The sequence below is a fragment of the Cyrtonyx montezumae genome, unplaced genomic scaffold (assembly GCF_038088225.1).
Source record: "Cyrtonyx montezumae isolate F1298 unplaced genomic scaffold, pur_monq_1.0 scaffold_8, whole genome shotgun sequence".
NCBI lineage: Eukaryota > Metazoa > Chordata > Aves > Galliformes > Odontophoridae > Cyrtonyx > Cyrtonyx montezumae.
In genome coordinates this window covers 40,529,625-40,545,558 of record NW_027072089.1, presented here as the reverse complement: position 1 = coordinate 40,545,558, position 15,934 = coordinate 40,529,625, and the positions used below count along the sequence as shown (strand labels likewise).

Genomic DNA, 15,934 nt, shown 5'->3' with positions numbered 1-15,934 from the left:
AGCTCTCCTGTCTCCTATTCACCTCCTGGATCAACAATTAATACTTGGCCCATTCATTTCCGTACAAGAGAATTTGCGATGGTTCCACGTATTCTCATATACCAAAGATAGCAGTGACTTTTCAACATCAACCACTAAAGAAAAATAATGAAACAAATGGGGAAAAAACAAACAAGAAAAACTTCCAGGATTCTCACTCTAGTTTTGAGAAGCTGACGTTCAAGTTACTGCAAAACATGTAGACCAACATGACTCATTCACTCACAGAAACTACACTGCTAAAAATAAGTGTCCACCTACAAGAATATAAACATTTTAAAATGCCACACACTTTGTCATCCTGGCTAAGAGTTTGTATCAGTCCCTTAAAGCATAAGCATCGCGTCTAGGGACATTAGAATAGAAAGAGGAAGTCCACACAAGGTACCAGCAATGTTAACAGATACCGTTTGTACATGAACTGGATACCATCTTCTCCTGCCAGGAAGATGGTTAGGAAGACATTCCTCTCATCTCATTCATCAGGGAGGATTGTAAATAGAGCTAAACACTTTCCTTTGCACTTTAGTTCAAGCAAGCAGAATTTGCTCTTCCTGGAACAAAAAGAAAATACAAAAAATAACTAAGAACTCATGACAAAAATAAGATTGTTGCTGTGAAATAGCTAGTGAAGAAGATAAGTGCTAAACCCCAGAGACAATTCATCAAGACTTTGTACCATGTGTTTTTGTCAAGTCTGAACTCTGTCTGCAGCCAGGTAACAGCTGCTGTACAATTAAGTGCATCACCCAAGCTTCCTTGATGAGTTAAGTAGGTGGCGGGCTTTAATTATCCCACCTAATGTTCTGCAGTCACATAACAAATCATTATAGAGGAAAACCTCAGGAACATTAGAAATCCTTTCAGTAGGCACTCAGACAGGTAACTACAAAAGCTCCACACAAATGAGTAACTCCAACTTTTCTCCCACTCAAGCTTGTAACTAACACTTGCTGAGACTGAAGGGTTAATTCAAGGAGCAGGAGAGGCAGCTGCCCAGGCAGGTGAGCTCTGTGGAAGGAGCAGGAAGATCTGTCAGCATGTGGCTGGTGTTACAATGGAAAACTAACAAACAAGGTTTGCTTTGCAATGACCAGAAACTAACAGAAAACAAAGTAATGAGAAAAACTGGGAAAGAGAGAAGTGAGGTTCTTATTTATTTAACATGATATCATAGCACTGAGGAGCCTTCCTCACTAATGCAGTATCTGCTGCACTGGTCAAGCAGCAGAGACTCATTTCCTGGCTGAGGGCCAAACAAGCCATGCATTAAGATACACCTCAATATCATTCTATGGTAAGCACAGCTCCAGCCAGGATGAAATGAAATTATAATCCACTGTTCACAAAAAAAAAAAAAGACAGTATTATGACCTTCCTGGCTCTGTGCAGAGAGATGTTTCAGGTCAGAGGGAGTTCATACTGATAACACAAATAAATGCCAACAATGCTTTGCCATGTTAAAAGAAAGAATCTACAACACTGTACACCAGTCAACTAGTAAGAGTTGTCTTGTTTTTGAAAAGGCCAACTTGTGTCTCTACAAACATTTGCTAGCCACACAGTTCCTACAGGGGTAGCATCCTAGGGTAAACTTCCTTTTTCGCTTGCTGGAAGATTCACAGCAGCTATAAGCTGAAGCTCCTCTCATAACACAAGCACAGAGTTTCCCTTATAAAGGTGGGAAGGAGAGGGCTCAGCTCGGATGAGACAGCACACCTGAAGAGACAAGGGCAGGACAGGAACATCCAACAGACCCCAGTACTCCCATTAACTTTGGCACTACGCACACAGCCTTCACCTTGCTTGGCAAAAAGAGGATCTGTGAGCTCCACAGGTAACTGCAGCCTTCCAAAGGCAGCCTCCAAGGCATCAGCAGGGCTTAGGGCCAAGGTAAGTACTACAGCATCCTTTGGCCTTTGAGATGACAGTGAGCTACTGAAACTCCAGGCAGCCCATTTTCTAGTACCTTTGAGGCTTAGCACCTATTTAAAATAAGAGTTTAAATTAAGAGTAGTGTGAATTATTTCACACAGGACACAAGCCTTCACTCCTAAACATTCTTCCCTGGCTTTAAAACATGCAATGGAGGAGAAGCAAAGGAAGTGAGACCATAACAACTTAAAAACGAGCTCACTGCATTCTATTAGTTAATCAGATACCTGCAGCACCGTTACACATGACCATCCAAAGACAGCTGTCATTGAGGCCAGGAAAGGAACAGATGAGCAAATGTCCTTTTTCCTTTAGAAGTGTCAGCTTCCCTGAAATAACCTCATGGTCATTTTGTTTCAGACAGACTGAAGCTGCACCAGCATACAGGACAGATCCACCTGACCCACAATCTACCCCAACACTAGCAGCATCTAGTCTTTCATCTCCAGCTCACAGTTGTGTTACCCTAGCAGAACAGTTGCCTCTCCTCCCATACTTAAAGCTTTCTTCTCTTATAACACTGAGTGTGGAATTCATATTTCAGGAAATAAAACACAAGCTTCTTGTTAACTCTGAATATGAACTTTATTTTTAATTATCAGATCATACAGCCTGCTCACCAAAGTACTCCTCCTCATGGCAAGTAACTTCCACCCAAACCGTGAAGGAAGGTGAGAGAAGAAACAACTTGTTTTGTTTTTCTTTTACCATGCACGCTGCATTACACTCCAGAATATCTGCTGGGTATACACCTATAGAGATATATCTCAGCAAATGTCAAAGAGTAAGTGTTGCTAGGGTCATCTGCTTACTTAACCTTTGGTGGTGTGCTTGGTTACTGAGTCAAATCTCAGTGAGCTCTTCAGCCTGCTAGTGCTATTGCTTCAACAAAAGTAAAACTTGCACTGGTCTAAACGTAGGTCAAAAAGAAGTTCAATAGGATGAGAACAACATCCAAATTTTCCATTTTGAAGCTGCAGTATGATTTCGTATGAAAAAAATCAGACCACTGTAACAAATGAAAAAAAAATCTCACAAGAAATTTAGTACGTGAAGTATCCCACTGACAGCAACACTACGGATCTATAAGGGTTGAAAATTGTTTTTTTTTTCCCCTCACTAGGACTGAACAGATACTTGAAGAGTTACTGTTGCATAAAATGTGCAATGGAAGAGAAGTAAAGAGAGCACTGAATTGTAGAAAATACTGCTACTGCCAGGAAAGCAAACAAAAACCCTTCCTTGAAAGCCCTTCCACATTATCAGCCCTGTTATTCCACCTGGGCACCCCAAAAAAAAAAAAAAAAACAACAAAAATTATTTAGCTGATCAGATACATTTCTTTGGTTAAAGAAAAGCAAAACTTGCATGGAGGTGGATCACACAAAACCTAAATTCAGGCAGCCAGCGACTTAGAAGGGTAAACATTGTAATCTCTAGCATCAATGTGGGGGAAAAAAAAAAAAAAAAGCATTAACATTTAATCATCTCTAGGCTATACAGAATAGTATACTAAATTTTTAATTTAAAGTGAGCCAATTCATTCAGAAAGCCTGACAGTGGTCTCATCTGTGTATGAGCATAGAGGATGACAGTAGAAGACTCTGTCCTCAGCTCCATAACCTTATGAATAGTGACACAAAGATTGGGGAATAAAAATTACAGTTACATCTGAGGGTACTGATAATCCATCTCACTTTTTAGCTTTACTTCTCCATCTGCTGAGCAGTTTTAAATATGTTTCTGTCTAACTGTTTCATTCCAGCAGCACATTCGTTTGTGTTGGTTCCTATTACCTGGGTCAGCCAGTATTTGGCATGACTGAAATTCCCAAATAACCTTTCTTTTCTTTTTTTTAAAGAAATACAATGTAATATTGATTTGAAGTGCCACTAACTGAACAGACTCACATTTTTCAGTAGATGAAAGGTTTCCTGACAGTATAAAACTTTTTATTTTAAAACAAACATATTTCTTTGCAAAATTAAGGTAAAAATAGCAACTGAAGTAGGGTTAATCATGTGAAATTAGTAGAAAAACATGTGCCATTGGTCAAGCTATGATTCAGCCTGTTGGTCTCCAGAGGCCATGGGCAATGGGATCAGCCCAGCCCACGACATTGGGCCCTTCCACCTTATGAGCCACCCCAGAAAGTTTTCTCATGACGAAACAACTGTTGCTGGCTGCAGCTGACCACACCGTGACAGTATTCAGTGGTGACTGAGCAGCAGGACTTCCGTTTTGTTTCACTGACCACATCTGCAAACAAGAGGCAATGACAGCCTAACCCACAGACTGGAATCGCTCCTCGCTGCGCTCTGTGTATGTCTGTGCATCTCTGCAATCCCTCAGCCTCACAGCACTGTGATCAAACACCGCTTTGGGTGACCATTAAATATTTCACAATCAAGTGAAAGCAGACAAGACTCCACTTCCACAATCTCCAATCCTTCTGCAAGAGCCAGATAGAATCAAACAGCTTCAATACAACTGATGCTGAATTCAAGCTACCATCCACTAATACCCAGCAAGAGAGAAACAGCCTCCCATCCCCCTGTTCTTTCCCTGCTTGACAGCGAGAAGTCAGGCTTATTTCTTCAGGATTAACATTTTGCTATTGGAACAACTGGATATACCAGTACTGTTGCAACAAATCAGCATAAACCATAATCTTGTTATAAAGCTATGGGACAGATTAATCCACTGAAAAATCCGGTTTGTTCCAATACAAGCTTTACTCTAGCTGCCAATACACAGACATCATCTCAGCAAGTCCCAAAAAACCTGTTCAACCCACTGCAGGGAGGAGGAGCACAAATACCTAATACCAATGCCGAGTGGAACATTGGTGCCAATGCCTCCAGTGAGGAATGCTCTACTGACTTCAGCAACCTTGGCACCGTGACACATGTTCGTGTGAAAGTTAGTAGGGAAAAAAAGAATAAGGCTAACAACTCAGACTTCACTGAGTTTTGTTTGCATTCATTTCAGGCTTTCAGAACAAACAACCCAGAATGAGAAACCTTACTTTTTATGAACTCAAGCCAAGCAAGTCAAAGCACATCTTTCAACACAGCCTGCTCTCCACTCCCACACTGGGGAAAAAAAACAGCAGTACATTTGCATTCCAAAACACAGTGATTTTCTGTCACTGTTGTAATTACTCTTATTAATGCTGAACGTTATCAGATGTAACTACAGATTTATCCACGTTATAGATTTGGTTGTAAGATTGGTCCAACAAATCAATCCATCACCCCAGTTACTTACAAACCACTGCAGAAAGGCCCAACAATTCTTTCAACTACCCCAGTACCCCACAGCATGTAAAACAGGGCCTATCATTTCTCATGGTATCTCAGACTTGAAGGGAAAAAACGAAGATATTTGATCAGTGAATCACCCAATTAATTAAAAAAAAAACCAAAACCCTGAGATTCTCATGGAAAATAAATCCATTCTGGAGTTACCTAAGAACACAAATCTGAAGCTCTAAGAGCAAGGAATCTCACGTTAAAGATGTATAGTCATGTTAAAGATGCATAGAACAATTACAGATCAGAAGCATTGTGAACAAGAAAGCTTAATAACTTTTCACTGCATGCAACACAGGTTCCAGCCTACTTTAGTGCTACTGTAGAGAAAGTGAGACAGGAATTTATGTATAGATTCAGTTTATTTTCCATTTTGAATTCTCATTGCAAAACTCGAGGAAAAGAGAATTAAAGCATTTATTTGTCCAGTCAGAGCACCAAGTCCAGAAATTAAGACCAGTAACTGATCATTAGCAATAAAGGGAATGACAAAACTACCTGACCAAAAGAAAACCATAGCACTAATGGGATTTCTGAGCAGCGTGCTGCCATCCAAACCAGCTCCTTTAAATACCTCATTAAGAGAGCTGAAGTTTTCCCTTACCAGAGGCAAGCATTCCTTATGCTAGAAAGCTCCTTCTAAGAAGCATCCATAAATACTGTGAAGGCCACCAGAGGATGCACTTCCAAGAGCCTGTTTAACATCAGCTGCCTAGCTGGACAAACTTAATACTTAAAAGGTGGGAGGTCAGCAGTTAGTATTGCACTGTGTGCTTCTACTGGCCTCCTGTTTATTTCCAAGCACAGCAACAAAATGGTTGCTCTTATTGACACGCCAAATTTTAGCTGCTCCAAGGAGCCCCTCTTCCCAGATGAGATGGTTGGAGTCCACTCAGGGAGGTCTGGCTGGTGCTCCCTGTTCAGGATGCCCGCAAAAAAAAAAAAAAAAAAACAACCACTGACCCTGCCAACACCATGGCTGTGAGATCCAGAACGTGATTCTAGATCGCCCTGGCAGACAGAAAAGCTGCCTATTCATTCAGACTTTTCCTGGGCACAGCATGAGAGCTGGGGAACTGCCTATTGTCAATGATTTATAATTAGATGATCTTTTTTAAACAGTAGCCAAGCAAGCATGCTCAGCCCTCTCATTATACAGCCGAAGTCCTAAAGAGACACTATGCTCCTTTGTGCTGCATGGCAGTGATCCCTGTTTGAACTTAGGGCATCTTGGACAAACTCCCAATTAAAAATAAAGTAGCCAAAAATGCAGGAGCTCCTCAAGGATAGTTTTCTTTGGCTCTGCAAGAGCTCATCATTGCACTTTAATTTGCCTGCGATTTCTGCAGCAGGGTAGGGATGTAATAAAAACAGCTGGGAGCAAGCAGAAGTTCAGCTCCGCTCTGCAGCCGGGATGCCCGCTGGCTGCTCTCCGAGCTGCCTGGCCCCGGTCCCCATGCTGTCAGATACAGCGCAGGCGCTAATTGATGCGCACTAATTGGTGCTGGGGGGCTGCTCTCTGTATGGCAGCTCCAGCAGCGCAACCCCTCCTGCTTCAGCTTGTAAAATTCAAGCGCCACTAACGACAGGGTGATGCCTCCTCCACGACAGGCTGACCACATACATGCATAGAAATTGCAGGTGTTCAACAGTAATTAGGCACGTGCTCATTCCGGTTACGTTCTGTACAGTAAGAGTATCTGAGCAGAATGGGAATACCAGCATTACAGATGCAAGCAGGGCTGCACCCTGTTCTTTCGTGACCAAGAACAGTCCCAATGCCGAGTGTAATTAATTCTCATTGTTTCAGAAAAATCTGCACAAATGGGAAGGTACATAACAAAAGCTTTGTTTTTAGTAAAACATATGGGATAAGAGAGTAATGTTGCTTTGATAATAGCTTTAATCATCTTATGAATGCACAAAAAGAAGAAAGTACCTCCTGTGAAGAGGAAAAGCTACTTTCGCTGAGCTGCATACAGAAATAACAGTGAATGAGAACCCATCATGCCCCACTTTCCCCTTGAGGAATAATTTATCCTTGCCCGCAGGCTATTCAGTCTCAAGATATTTTGTCCTATATTGACAGGAACACAAACGATATTTGACAATACAACCCATAAAACGCACAACAGGGATGATCTAATCTCTGGACTGCCCTACATTCAGTTGCAATGGTATGGCAGCTTTGCTACTTGTCTCCAGCCACATCCTGGGTTCAGCGATGGCAATAACACACAGATGGAACAAGTCACATTTTGTACATTCATATACAATCCCAATATTTCCCTGATTCACATGCACACCGATGCTTTCAATATTTTTTAACTGTAAGTATAATGTAGATTTCACTTCTGGAGATAAGAGCAGAAAAAAAAGCCTGGCCATAACAGAATGACAAACACCTCAGATATGATCACATAAATTAGCCAATACACATTTTTATAGCTTCCTTCAGAGAAGAAAAGGGGCATTTTGACCTCTTAAATAGAAGCCTGAACAGGGCTGTTAAGATAAAAGGAGAACAATTTAATGTTCTAGTAACTAATCCCTCAGCAAAGAGAGAAACTGGTTTACACACATTGAATTCTCCTCCCAGCTAGTCACATCCCATAACAAGTGGGCAAGGATTACTACAAGCCAACAGTATACCAGGAACACTGGAAGAGGTGAAAGGGAGGACTGTACTATCTCAAAGCAAGAGAGGATAAAAGAAAACGTGGAGGAGGTTCATGCAGCACTCTATGTGTTATTTCTACGCAGTACTGAGTGTTTTACTTTAGAGCACCCCTGGAAATATCACTGGATAACTGTTCAGGTCCAACAAAACAGTACGAGGCTCAGCAGCCAAACAAAAGGCACAGACTCAACAAGGCCAGGAGGAACAGCTTGGAAATGACTGCCTAAGATACACACAGCTACCTTTCTCCACTTGTACTCTCAGGTCAATCTTGGACATGGAGTCCCTCTTTTTTTTTTTTTTTCAGGAAAGGGGACAATTAAGTTTTAAAGCAAACATTTTTAAAAGGCAAATTCGTACTGCAAGATTTTCTAAGTCTCAGAGGCTGATCACTTCTATCTTTTCCTAGGGAGCTCTGAAGAAATCTTCCTGTAAAGAGGCCAGTAACATGCAACTCTACAGCATCACCACAAACACCTGACCCAAGACCACAATAACCCACAACATTAGTAGTTTAATTTACTGTCACAGTATCACAGAATTGTAGGGGCTGGAAGGGACCTCTAGAAATCAAGTCCAGCCCCCCTGCCAAAGCAGCTCCCTAGCCCAGGTTGCACAGGTAGGCGTCCAGGCGGGTCTTGAATGACTCCAGAGAAGGAGACTCCACCACTTCTCTGTGCAGCTGTGCCACTGCTCCGTCACTGCACTGGGAAGAGGTTTCCACACACATTTGTGTGGAGCTTCTTTTGCTTCAGTTTGTGGCCATTTCCCCTCATCTTATCACCACACACTGCTGAGTCCAGCCTCGTCCCTTTGCCTCCTGCTCCTTAGATATTTATAGATATGGATCAGATCCCCTCTGAGTCTTTTTTCAAGGCTGGACATACCCAGGTCTCTCAGCCTTCCCTCATAAGGGAGGTGTTCCACGGCCTTTATCATCTTTGTAGCCCTCTGCTGGACTCTTCTGAGGAGATCCTTGTCTTTGTTGCACCATGGAGCCCTGAATTTATAATTCAGTAGATCTACCTGCTACAGAGTTGAGAATATGTTCTTGAACTGCCCTTAAGGATGAGAACTATTATGCAGTTATGGGTCACTCCTTGTGGTTAACAGCACTTGCCAAAAGATCACAAGCAGCTTCCTCACCTGCTGAGTCTGTCTGATAACCCTTGAAACATCCTATCCCTGAGAGGCACCTATTGTGTGCAGCTCAAACAGCAACCTAAAACCCAAGAAAAGAAACAAAATCAACCATGAGAGAACATTATTTTATCTTCTTGGGATTCTCAAGGCCTCACAACAATTCTCTACACTATCCAGCAGGAGAAATCATGTATTCATTTTTTTCCCTTTACCAGCAGTGCAGAAAACATCTTGTGAATAAACAGCTTAGGGCTGGTGCTCCCTAGGCTGTCCAATTAGTTACATCCTCCTCCAACTGCCCTAGATGCCCTAGGACACAGCATGGAGCCACAGCCTCACACAACGTGCCCCTGCACAGCACCACACTTGGGCCACTGCTGCTCACGCAAGGCTCAGACTCATCACTCTCCACATGAGGGACCTGGTCTGGGAACCAGATGTCAGGCTTCTCATTCCTCCTTAACACAAACTGAAAACCAAGGCAGAGCACAGGAGGTGGCAGGACTCCACACTCTGCCTGCCCCAGTCCCAATGGGGCCATGCCAGAGGCACTTACTAGCGCAGAGCAGCTCTGCTGGCTGGTGCTAGGCCTCAGCCAGGTATGCTGGCATACTGGCAAAGCCACAGTGTTAGGATTTTTATGCTGATGTGCACACCAACACAACAACCCCAAGGTAGACACGGCCCTGTGCTCAGCAGAGACGACCCTTCAACGTGCTCACACAGAAGAGAAATATAGAATTGAGCCATGCCTTTAAATTATGGTGTCAGTTGCTCAAATTAGTAGATGTACCTCACAGATGAGAAGCCACAGTGAAGTTGGCTCCACAAGCTTCTCATACTGCAACTGGCATGAAGAAAGCAGACAACAAACGCTACATGAAATTAATTGCGAAGGAGAACACAACTCAGAGCACAAATTTCAGACTCATTGGCTGAGTTTTCAGCAGGTTGTTCATTGAGTCATACACAACGCACACTAAGATGATGCATATTTTCCTATAGGGGAGGAACTTAAGCTTCCCTAATCCAGACGACTTGTTACTCCTAATGCCAAGAGGAAACACAGCAACACCCATGCCCCGTGCTGCTGACAAACCACTGCAGGAACAATGGGAACACGCAGCTCACAACGTGCACAGGATCCTGGGGCACCACGCACCATGTTGTCCAACTCCTCCTGTGCTGCTTCCTGGCATGCTTCCTTGGGTTGTCTTTGTAGTGCTGCTTCAGGGAGCACCAACCCGTACAGTCACTGTAGCAGGAACACCTAGTCCCAGAACAGCACTTACAGACAAAGCTTAAGAAACAAAGCCCTTCTTTCCTACACATGTACCATTCCTCACTACCACATTTTGCAACAGCATATGATTCATTGCACCTCATCTGTTCTAAGACTGAGGGTTCTACCAACTGTTTAGGACACCTTAACTCTTTTCTCTACATCTTGTGCCATATCTAAAAGCTATATGTCATTGAAGCCACTGCCAAATACGAAAGTAGCTCCAAAAAAAAAAAAAAATAGATTTCAGGTGTAAAGAAGGTAAGCTGCTGAACAATTATTTGCCTCATTTGAAGCCAGTGGTACTCCTGGGAGCAGGTGTTGCCAAGCTACTGGACTCCATTCTCCAGCAGGGCACTATAATCTTCACAGACATCATTCGGTAGCTGCAGATTTTAAATGAATTAAAAGCTTTTTCACTAAAATGTTCCTGGAACATATCTCCAGCAACAGGGGAAAAGAAAAAGAAAGCAACGACAAAGAAAAAAATCATTTGATTGTCTTGGTGGAAATACAGCAGACCATAAGGAGGAAGCAAGGAGATGGTTCTGAGATTTTACTACAGTGGCAGAACACATACTACAGGCAACTGGAATTTCCAAGCTGCTCAGCACCTCAAGAAGAAATCAAGCCATGTGGCTATAACATATTTCAGGATGGGTAAGTTACATAAAATCAAAATTTAGTCTATGTGCACACCTACCAACACAGCACACAGCAGTGAGACACACCATGAGCAGGAGGTCAGATCACAGCATCTGGCACATTTGAAGTCCCTCTTTTGCTCTATTTGAAAGCCACGTCCTACCCCCACATAACTCGCAGCAACAGCATGCTACTGAGGTGCACTGCAGGGGCTTCTTGAGAGGAGGAGGTCATTCAGGATAATCAAAGCAGGGGCAGCAGCACCCAGAATAAAAAGAATAAGATTCTTTGTAGTTTCCAAGCATTGGCTGCACAGATAACCCGCATTTGTGGACTGACATTATAAAATTTTCATTATGTACACAGCCACAATGCTCTCTTCACCACGACCTTCTTTGATAAGCTGTGAGGGTGATCAGTTTCAATGTATTTAGAACTGGAATAAACCCCACAATAATGTGCAACAGGAAACAACAGAACACTGAGAGTGCTGGAACACAAGGACATCACAGGGAAAGGTTGTAAAAAGGCGAGAGAAAAAGGGAACCTGAATGCTTACAATAAATAAAATCTCTTTATCCCCAGGAGCAGGAGCAGCACAAGCTCACTATTCACCCCAGCTCTGCTCTTCACAGGAGTTCTGTCAGGACTACAGAATCACTTTTATAAAAAGGTTGCTGCCTATTACATAGATTTTTCCTTCTTTATGGCCACTATTTCTGTCATTTCACCTTAAAGTAACCACATATTTATGGAAAATAATTTCCTTCTAGTCCTAATGGCTTGTAGTGATCCTCCAGAAAAACTCACTGCTGTTTTTTTCATAGCACACAGCAGGGAATCACTTCACCAGCTGAGGGCTTCCCCAGCCCAGCCAAGTGTCACCACATCTGATCTCTCCAGTGTGTTTCCCTAACACATTATTAGAGCACGTACAAATAATTTCATTCCTTGTGGAAAAAAAAATGAAGTTGCATCAGAGGAACACATGCCCTCTTAATCTGAGAAACTTCATACATGAGACCCCCGATTTCTTAGCAGCTGATCCATGGGTCACAGCTCTCTGCTGGCAGTCTGGTTTTTGGCTACACAGCAGCAGTGGCAGAGTGAAAGGGAGTCCCACCAAGCACAAGAGCAAGCAGTGAGCTTACAGGGAAACACTCGGCCTGAAGGTCAGCTCTATGCAAAACAACATTTTCCAGATCTTAACCTTGATAGCACTTCTCCTTTACCCTCCAAAGTTACCCTAGAAAAATAATCACCAAAAAATGTAGTGTGTAGAAATAATCACACTCACCTTCACTTCAGCATTACAAATTAGCAGAAAACAGTCATGTTTTCACTTTTTGCCTTTGCTATTTATTATCAAAAACAGCCATCCCAAGCCACCCCGTGCATCCACCTGCTTGTTCTCAGACCAGCTACACACACACCTCCAGCCATAACGACAGAGCCAGGCCCAGACATGAGCCCTGTCTGCTGCATGTTCCCAGGGGTCATCTTCCCCAGCTGACCCCACACAAAGGTCTTAGTGTCACTGAGCTGGGACGTGCTATGACAACACAACCCTGAGCACAGGGAGGAGAGGGGCAGGAAACGCACAGCACAAAGTGTGCTCGCTGACAGCTCTCTGGCTCTTGCTTCTTCTGAAACAGCCCACTCCACACTACAGCAGCATATACAGCTCTTTCATTTTCTTCGGGATGGTGCTAAGTACTCGTTTAGAAGCTCTGTATTTGAGTTGCCCTCTGGAAACATTTAAGCTGTTATATATGTTGGAAAAACATTCCTCTCAGGGGCGACACCATTTGCTCTACTCGTTCAGTTGGTGTTAACACATTCACCAGAAAAAACATTAAGACACAAAGCTGACTCAAACACACAGGCATTGACCCTCTTCAAAAAGGTCATCTCAAAAACTTAACATTGTGCCTGAAAGGTTAATTGGAACCCAACTAAAGAGTCCTAGAACCCCACCTGAGAACCAGACACTGACAAATTTACCATTTCAGGATAGATAGGGTAGGCAGCTCTGCCTAACTGCTCCCACCTGCACCTTGATGCAGCAAGAGATCACTTCCTTCCACTCCTCCTTTATCCCACACCATCCAGAAAAATTCTCCCTTCTTACAGAGGACCAAATTTAGTGCACATCAATATTTCATAACTTCATCCTGTCAAGAAATCAAACTGAACTACTTAAGGGCACTCTTCCAGGAGATGCACATCTTAACTCCAAGCATGAAACCACATTCATCATAGCTCTTCTCCCCCCTTCCAACTGCAAGGCCTGAAGGTAAGGCACCAGTGGAAAAATTGGAGATCTTGTGTGTTTATCATCTAAAAGCATTATCCACGGAGCACTAAACTCCATTAAAAAATACAGAAACAATGCAGCAAGCATGTCACTTGTGATGAAAATACACCTCCAGCTTCTTGGCTCCCCTCTACTTTCTGGTCCTATGCAAGAAATGAACTCCATCCCAGCACCTCACAATGATCAGACAACCAGGCTGAAAAACAATCAGCTGCTAGGACAGAGCAGCCAGCCATGAAGACACAATCACTGAACACCTTCATTTGGCAGGGACCTCAAAGATAATACCGTCCCAACACCCACACTGGGCAGGGCTGCCTCCCACCAGATGAAGCTGCCCAGGGCTCCATTCAGTCCAGCCTTAACACCTCCAGGGATGGGGCACCCACAGTTTCTCTGGGCAGCCTGTGTCAGTACCTAACTACCCTTTGAGTAAAGAATTTCCCCCTAACATCTAGCATAACTGTCCTTCTTTTAGTTTAAAGCTGTCTCCCCTTGTCCTTTTAAAGTCTGACTGTGCCTGAAGACAGACATCACCACACGTGATGGTGCTAACACCAACCTCAACAGGATCTCAGCACTTCAGGAACAGACCAGGCCACCTCCACACCAGTACAGCTCTGATGTGCTTGTGACTACCTGCAAGCTGTACCTTCAGCAGTGTGGAGATGAGAGCTGTACCCTAACCTGCCTGAGGCATAGGATTACACATATTTGAAACAGATTTTGCACTTCCTTCGGTATCACATCAAGAAAGTCTGACAGAGATCTACTTGGAAGTTTTGCAGGACAAAGACAGGTACACAGGGCAGGCACCCAGGACAGGAGCTGCTCCGGTCACCTGCCAACACACTGAACATTCCCAGCTCATCTCCTCAGGACTCCACGTGCTGATTCATGCCTACTTCCTCTTGTTGCAAGACATCTTCCCTTGAAAATAGGGAAAGCGTAGTCTTCGTACCACTGAGACCACGGCGTCTGAGATCTTTATAAAATATTGATCTGTCTGCCATCTGCAGTCCCTTAAGCTACAAGGTGCATCTGTGCAAGGAGGGAAAGCAGGCCTGAAAGCCTTTGCCGGTTCCCTGCAGCAGCCGCCTCTGTCTGGGCATCCCAGGACATGGTCACCGAGCCCAGGACTGCCTGCACCCACCTACATAGTACCTGTGCTTCGGGTGTGCACAGGGGACAAGCAGCCCTTGCACAAAACCAGCAACATCTCTGCCTCTGCAACACTTACGGGACATTCTTCTCACAAGGTCTGTCACATGACACCCTCCAGAGACACATCCAGAAAGGAGGTGGAGGGGAAAAGACTGCTCACCTCAGAGCATCCAAAGAGCACTCCCAGCTCCCTCCAGAGGGAGCGATTCAAGAGGGAGCAGAGAGGCTGAGAAGCAGCCTGACAGACGAGAGAGGGAAATCAGTAAGTCATCAATACATGTGCCCTGTTAGAGCCTGAACCGCTGCCAGGAATCGCAAGTGAATTGATAGCCTGAAGTGCAGTGAGTGGAGGCCATCTTGGCTGCTTCAGGGACAGGAGCTACTACCACAGGAGGATCTCCTCCACGCAGCAGCTTTGCCACTATCGCAGGACAACGTAGGTCTGGCAGCACGAAGAACAGCCAGCTGCAGCTAAAATGGCAGAGCAGCTTTCCGTAGCCGGCTCCTGCACGGCAGCTCCGGGCAAAGGCTGGGGAAGCGTGCCGCACAACCAAGGGACAAAGTCAAAAAGCCGTGGCTGGGATTGCCGTCGGGTTCTGGGAACTGCAGTTAAGCAATAACCCAGCCCCGAGTCCTGCCCGGCACACGCTGCCCGCTTTTCAAACGAACAGAAAACTTTCAGAGAGCTCCGATCCGTTCCACCGAGCGACCGCGGGGCCGCTTCTAACGAAGTGCGGAGCCCAGACGTCTTCTCCGAATTCGGAGTTATCCCGCTCCTTCAGGGATGGGAAAGCAAGACCGCTTCAGACAGCCACGGTGCAACGCTGTCGCGGAGCATCAGCGTGCGCTCCGCAGAAGCGGCCGTGCTGATGCTGCTGCGGGCACCGCCGCCCGCCGGGCCGGCTCTGCTTGCCCCGCTCGGAGGCACACGCACCCCGCGACCCGCGCAGGTGGGCGCGCAAGGGAACAGCCGCAAAAAGTTACCCGGGGTCCGCGCCGCCTCCTTCGCGTCTCCCGTCGCTGTCACAGCCCCGCAGCTTTCCCAGCGAGCGGTGACAGGGTGACACGCGACGTGCCCGGCACTGCCGTGCCATACTCCCCCTCCCTCGGCCCTGCTGCAGCATCGCGCTGCCGCACCGCTGTAACCGGGGCCGAGCAGCCCCCGCAGCCCGTCGCGTTTCGCTGGCCGCTACCGGAGCCCCGCGGCAGACCCCGGAGCGGGTGGGGTGAGAGCGGCCCGAGCCCCGCGCGGCCCCGCCGCCCGCCTCACGCACCGCTGTCCAGCCGGGCGATCTGCGGCAGGCGGTAGGTGCTGACGAGCAGGTCCAGGGGGACGGCCACTGCGCTCCACTTCACGTCCTTCAGGCTGAAACCCAGCGAGGGGCCGGGGTCCATCTTCCCGCCCGGCCCGGGCA

At 45.3% G+C, this 15,934-nt stretch overlaps 1 protein-coding gene across 2 annotated transcripts in view; it reads right to left on the bottom strand.

Annotated features, from left to right (window-relative positions):
• The window catches only part of GAREM1 (GRB2 associated regulator of MAPK1 subtype 1), an 88,365-nt gene extending 72,431 nt beyond the window's left edge, over nt 1-15,934 (bottom strand). For both annotated transcript variants that reach the window (XM_065753440.1, XM_065753441.1), the window contains exon 1: nt 15,794-15,934. In XM_065753440.1, coding sequence (XP_065609512.1) covers nt 15,794-15,914 — 121 coding nt within the window. In that variant the 5' untranslated portion in view covers nt 15,915-15,934. The remainder of the gene's footprint in view (nt 1-15,793) is intronic.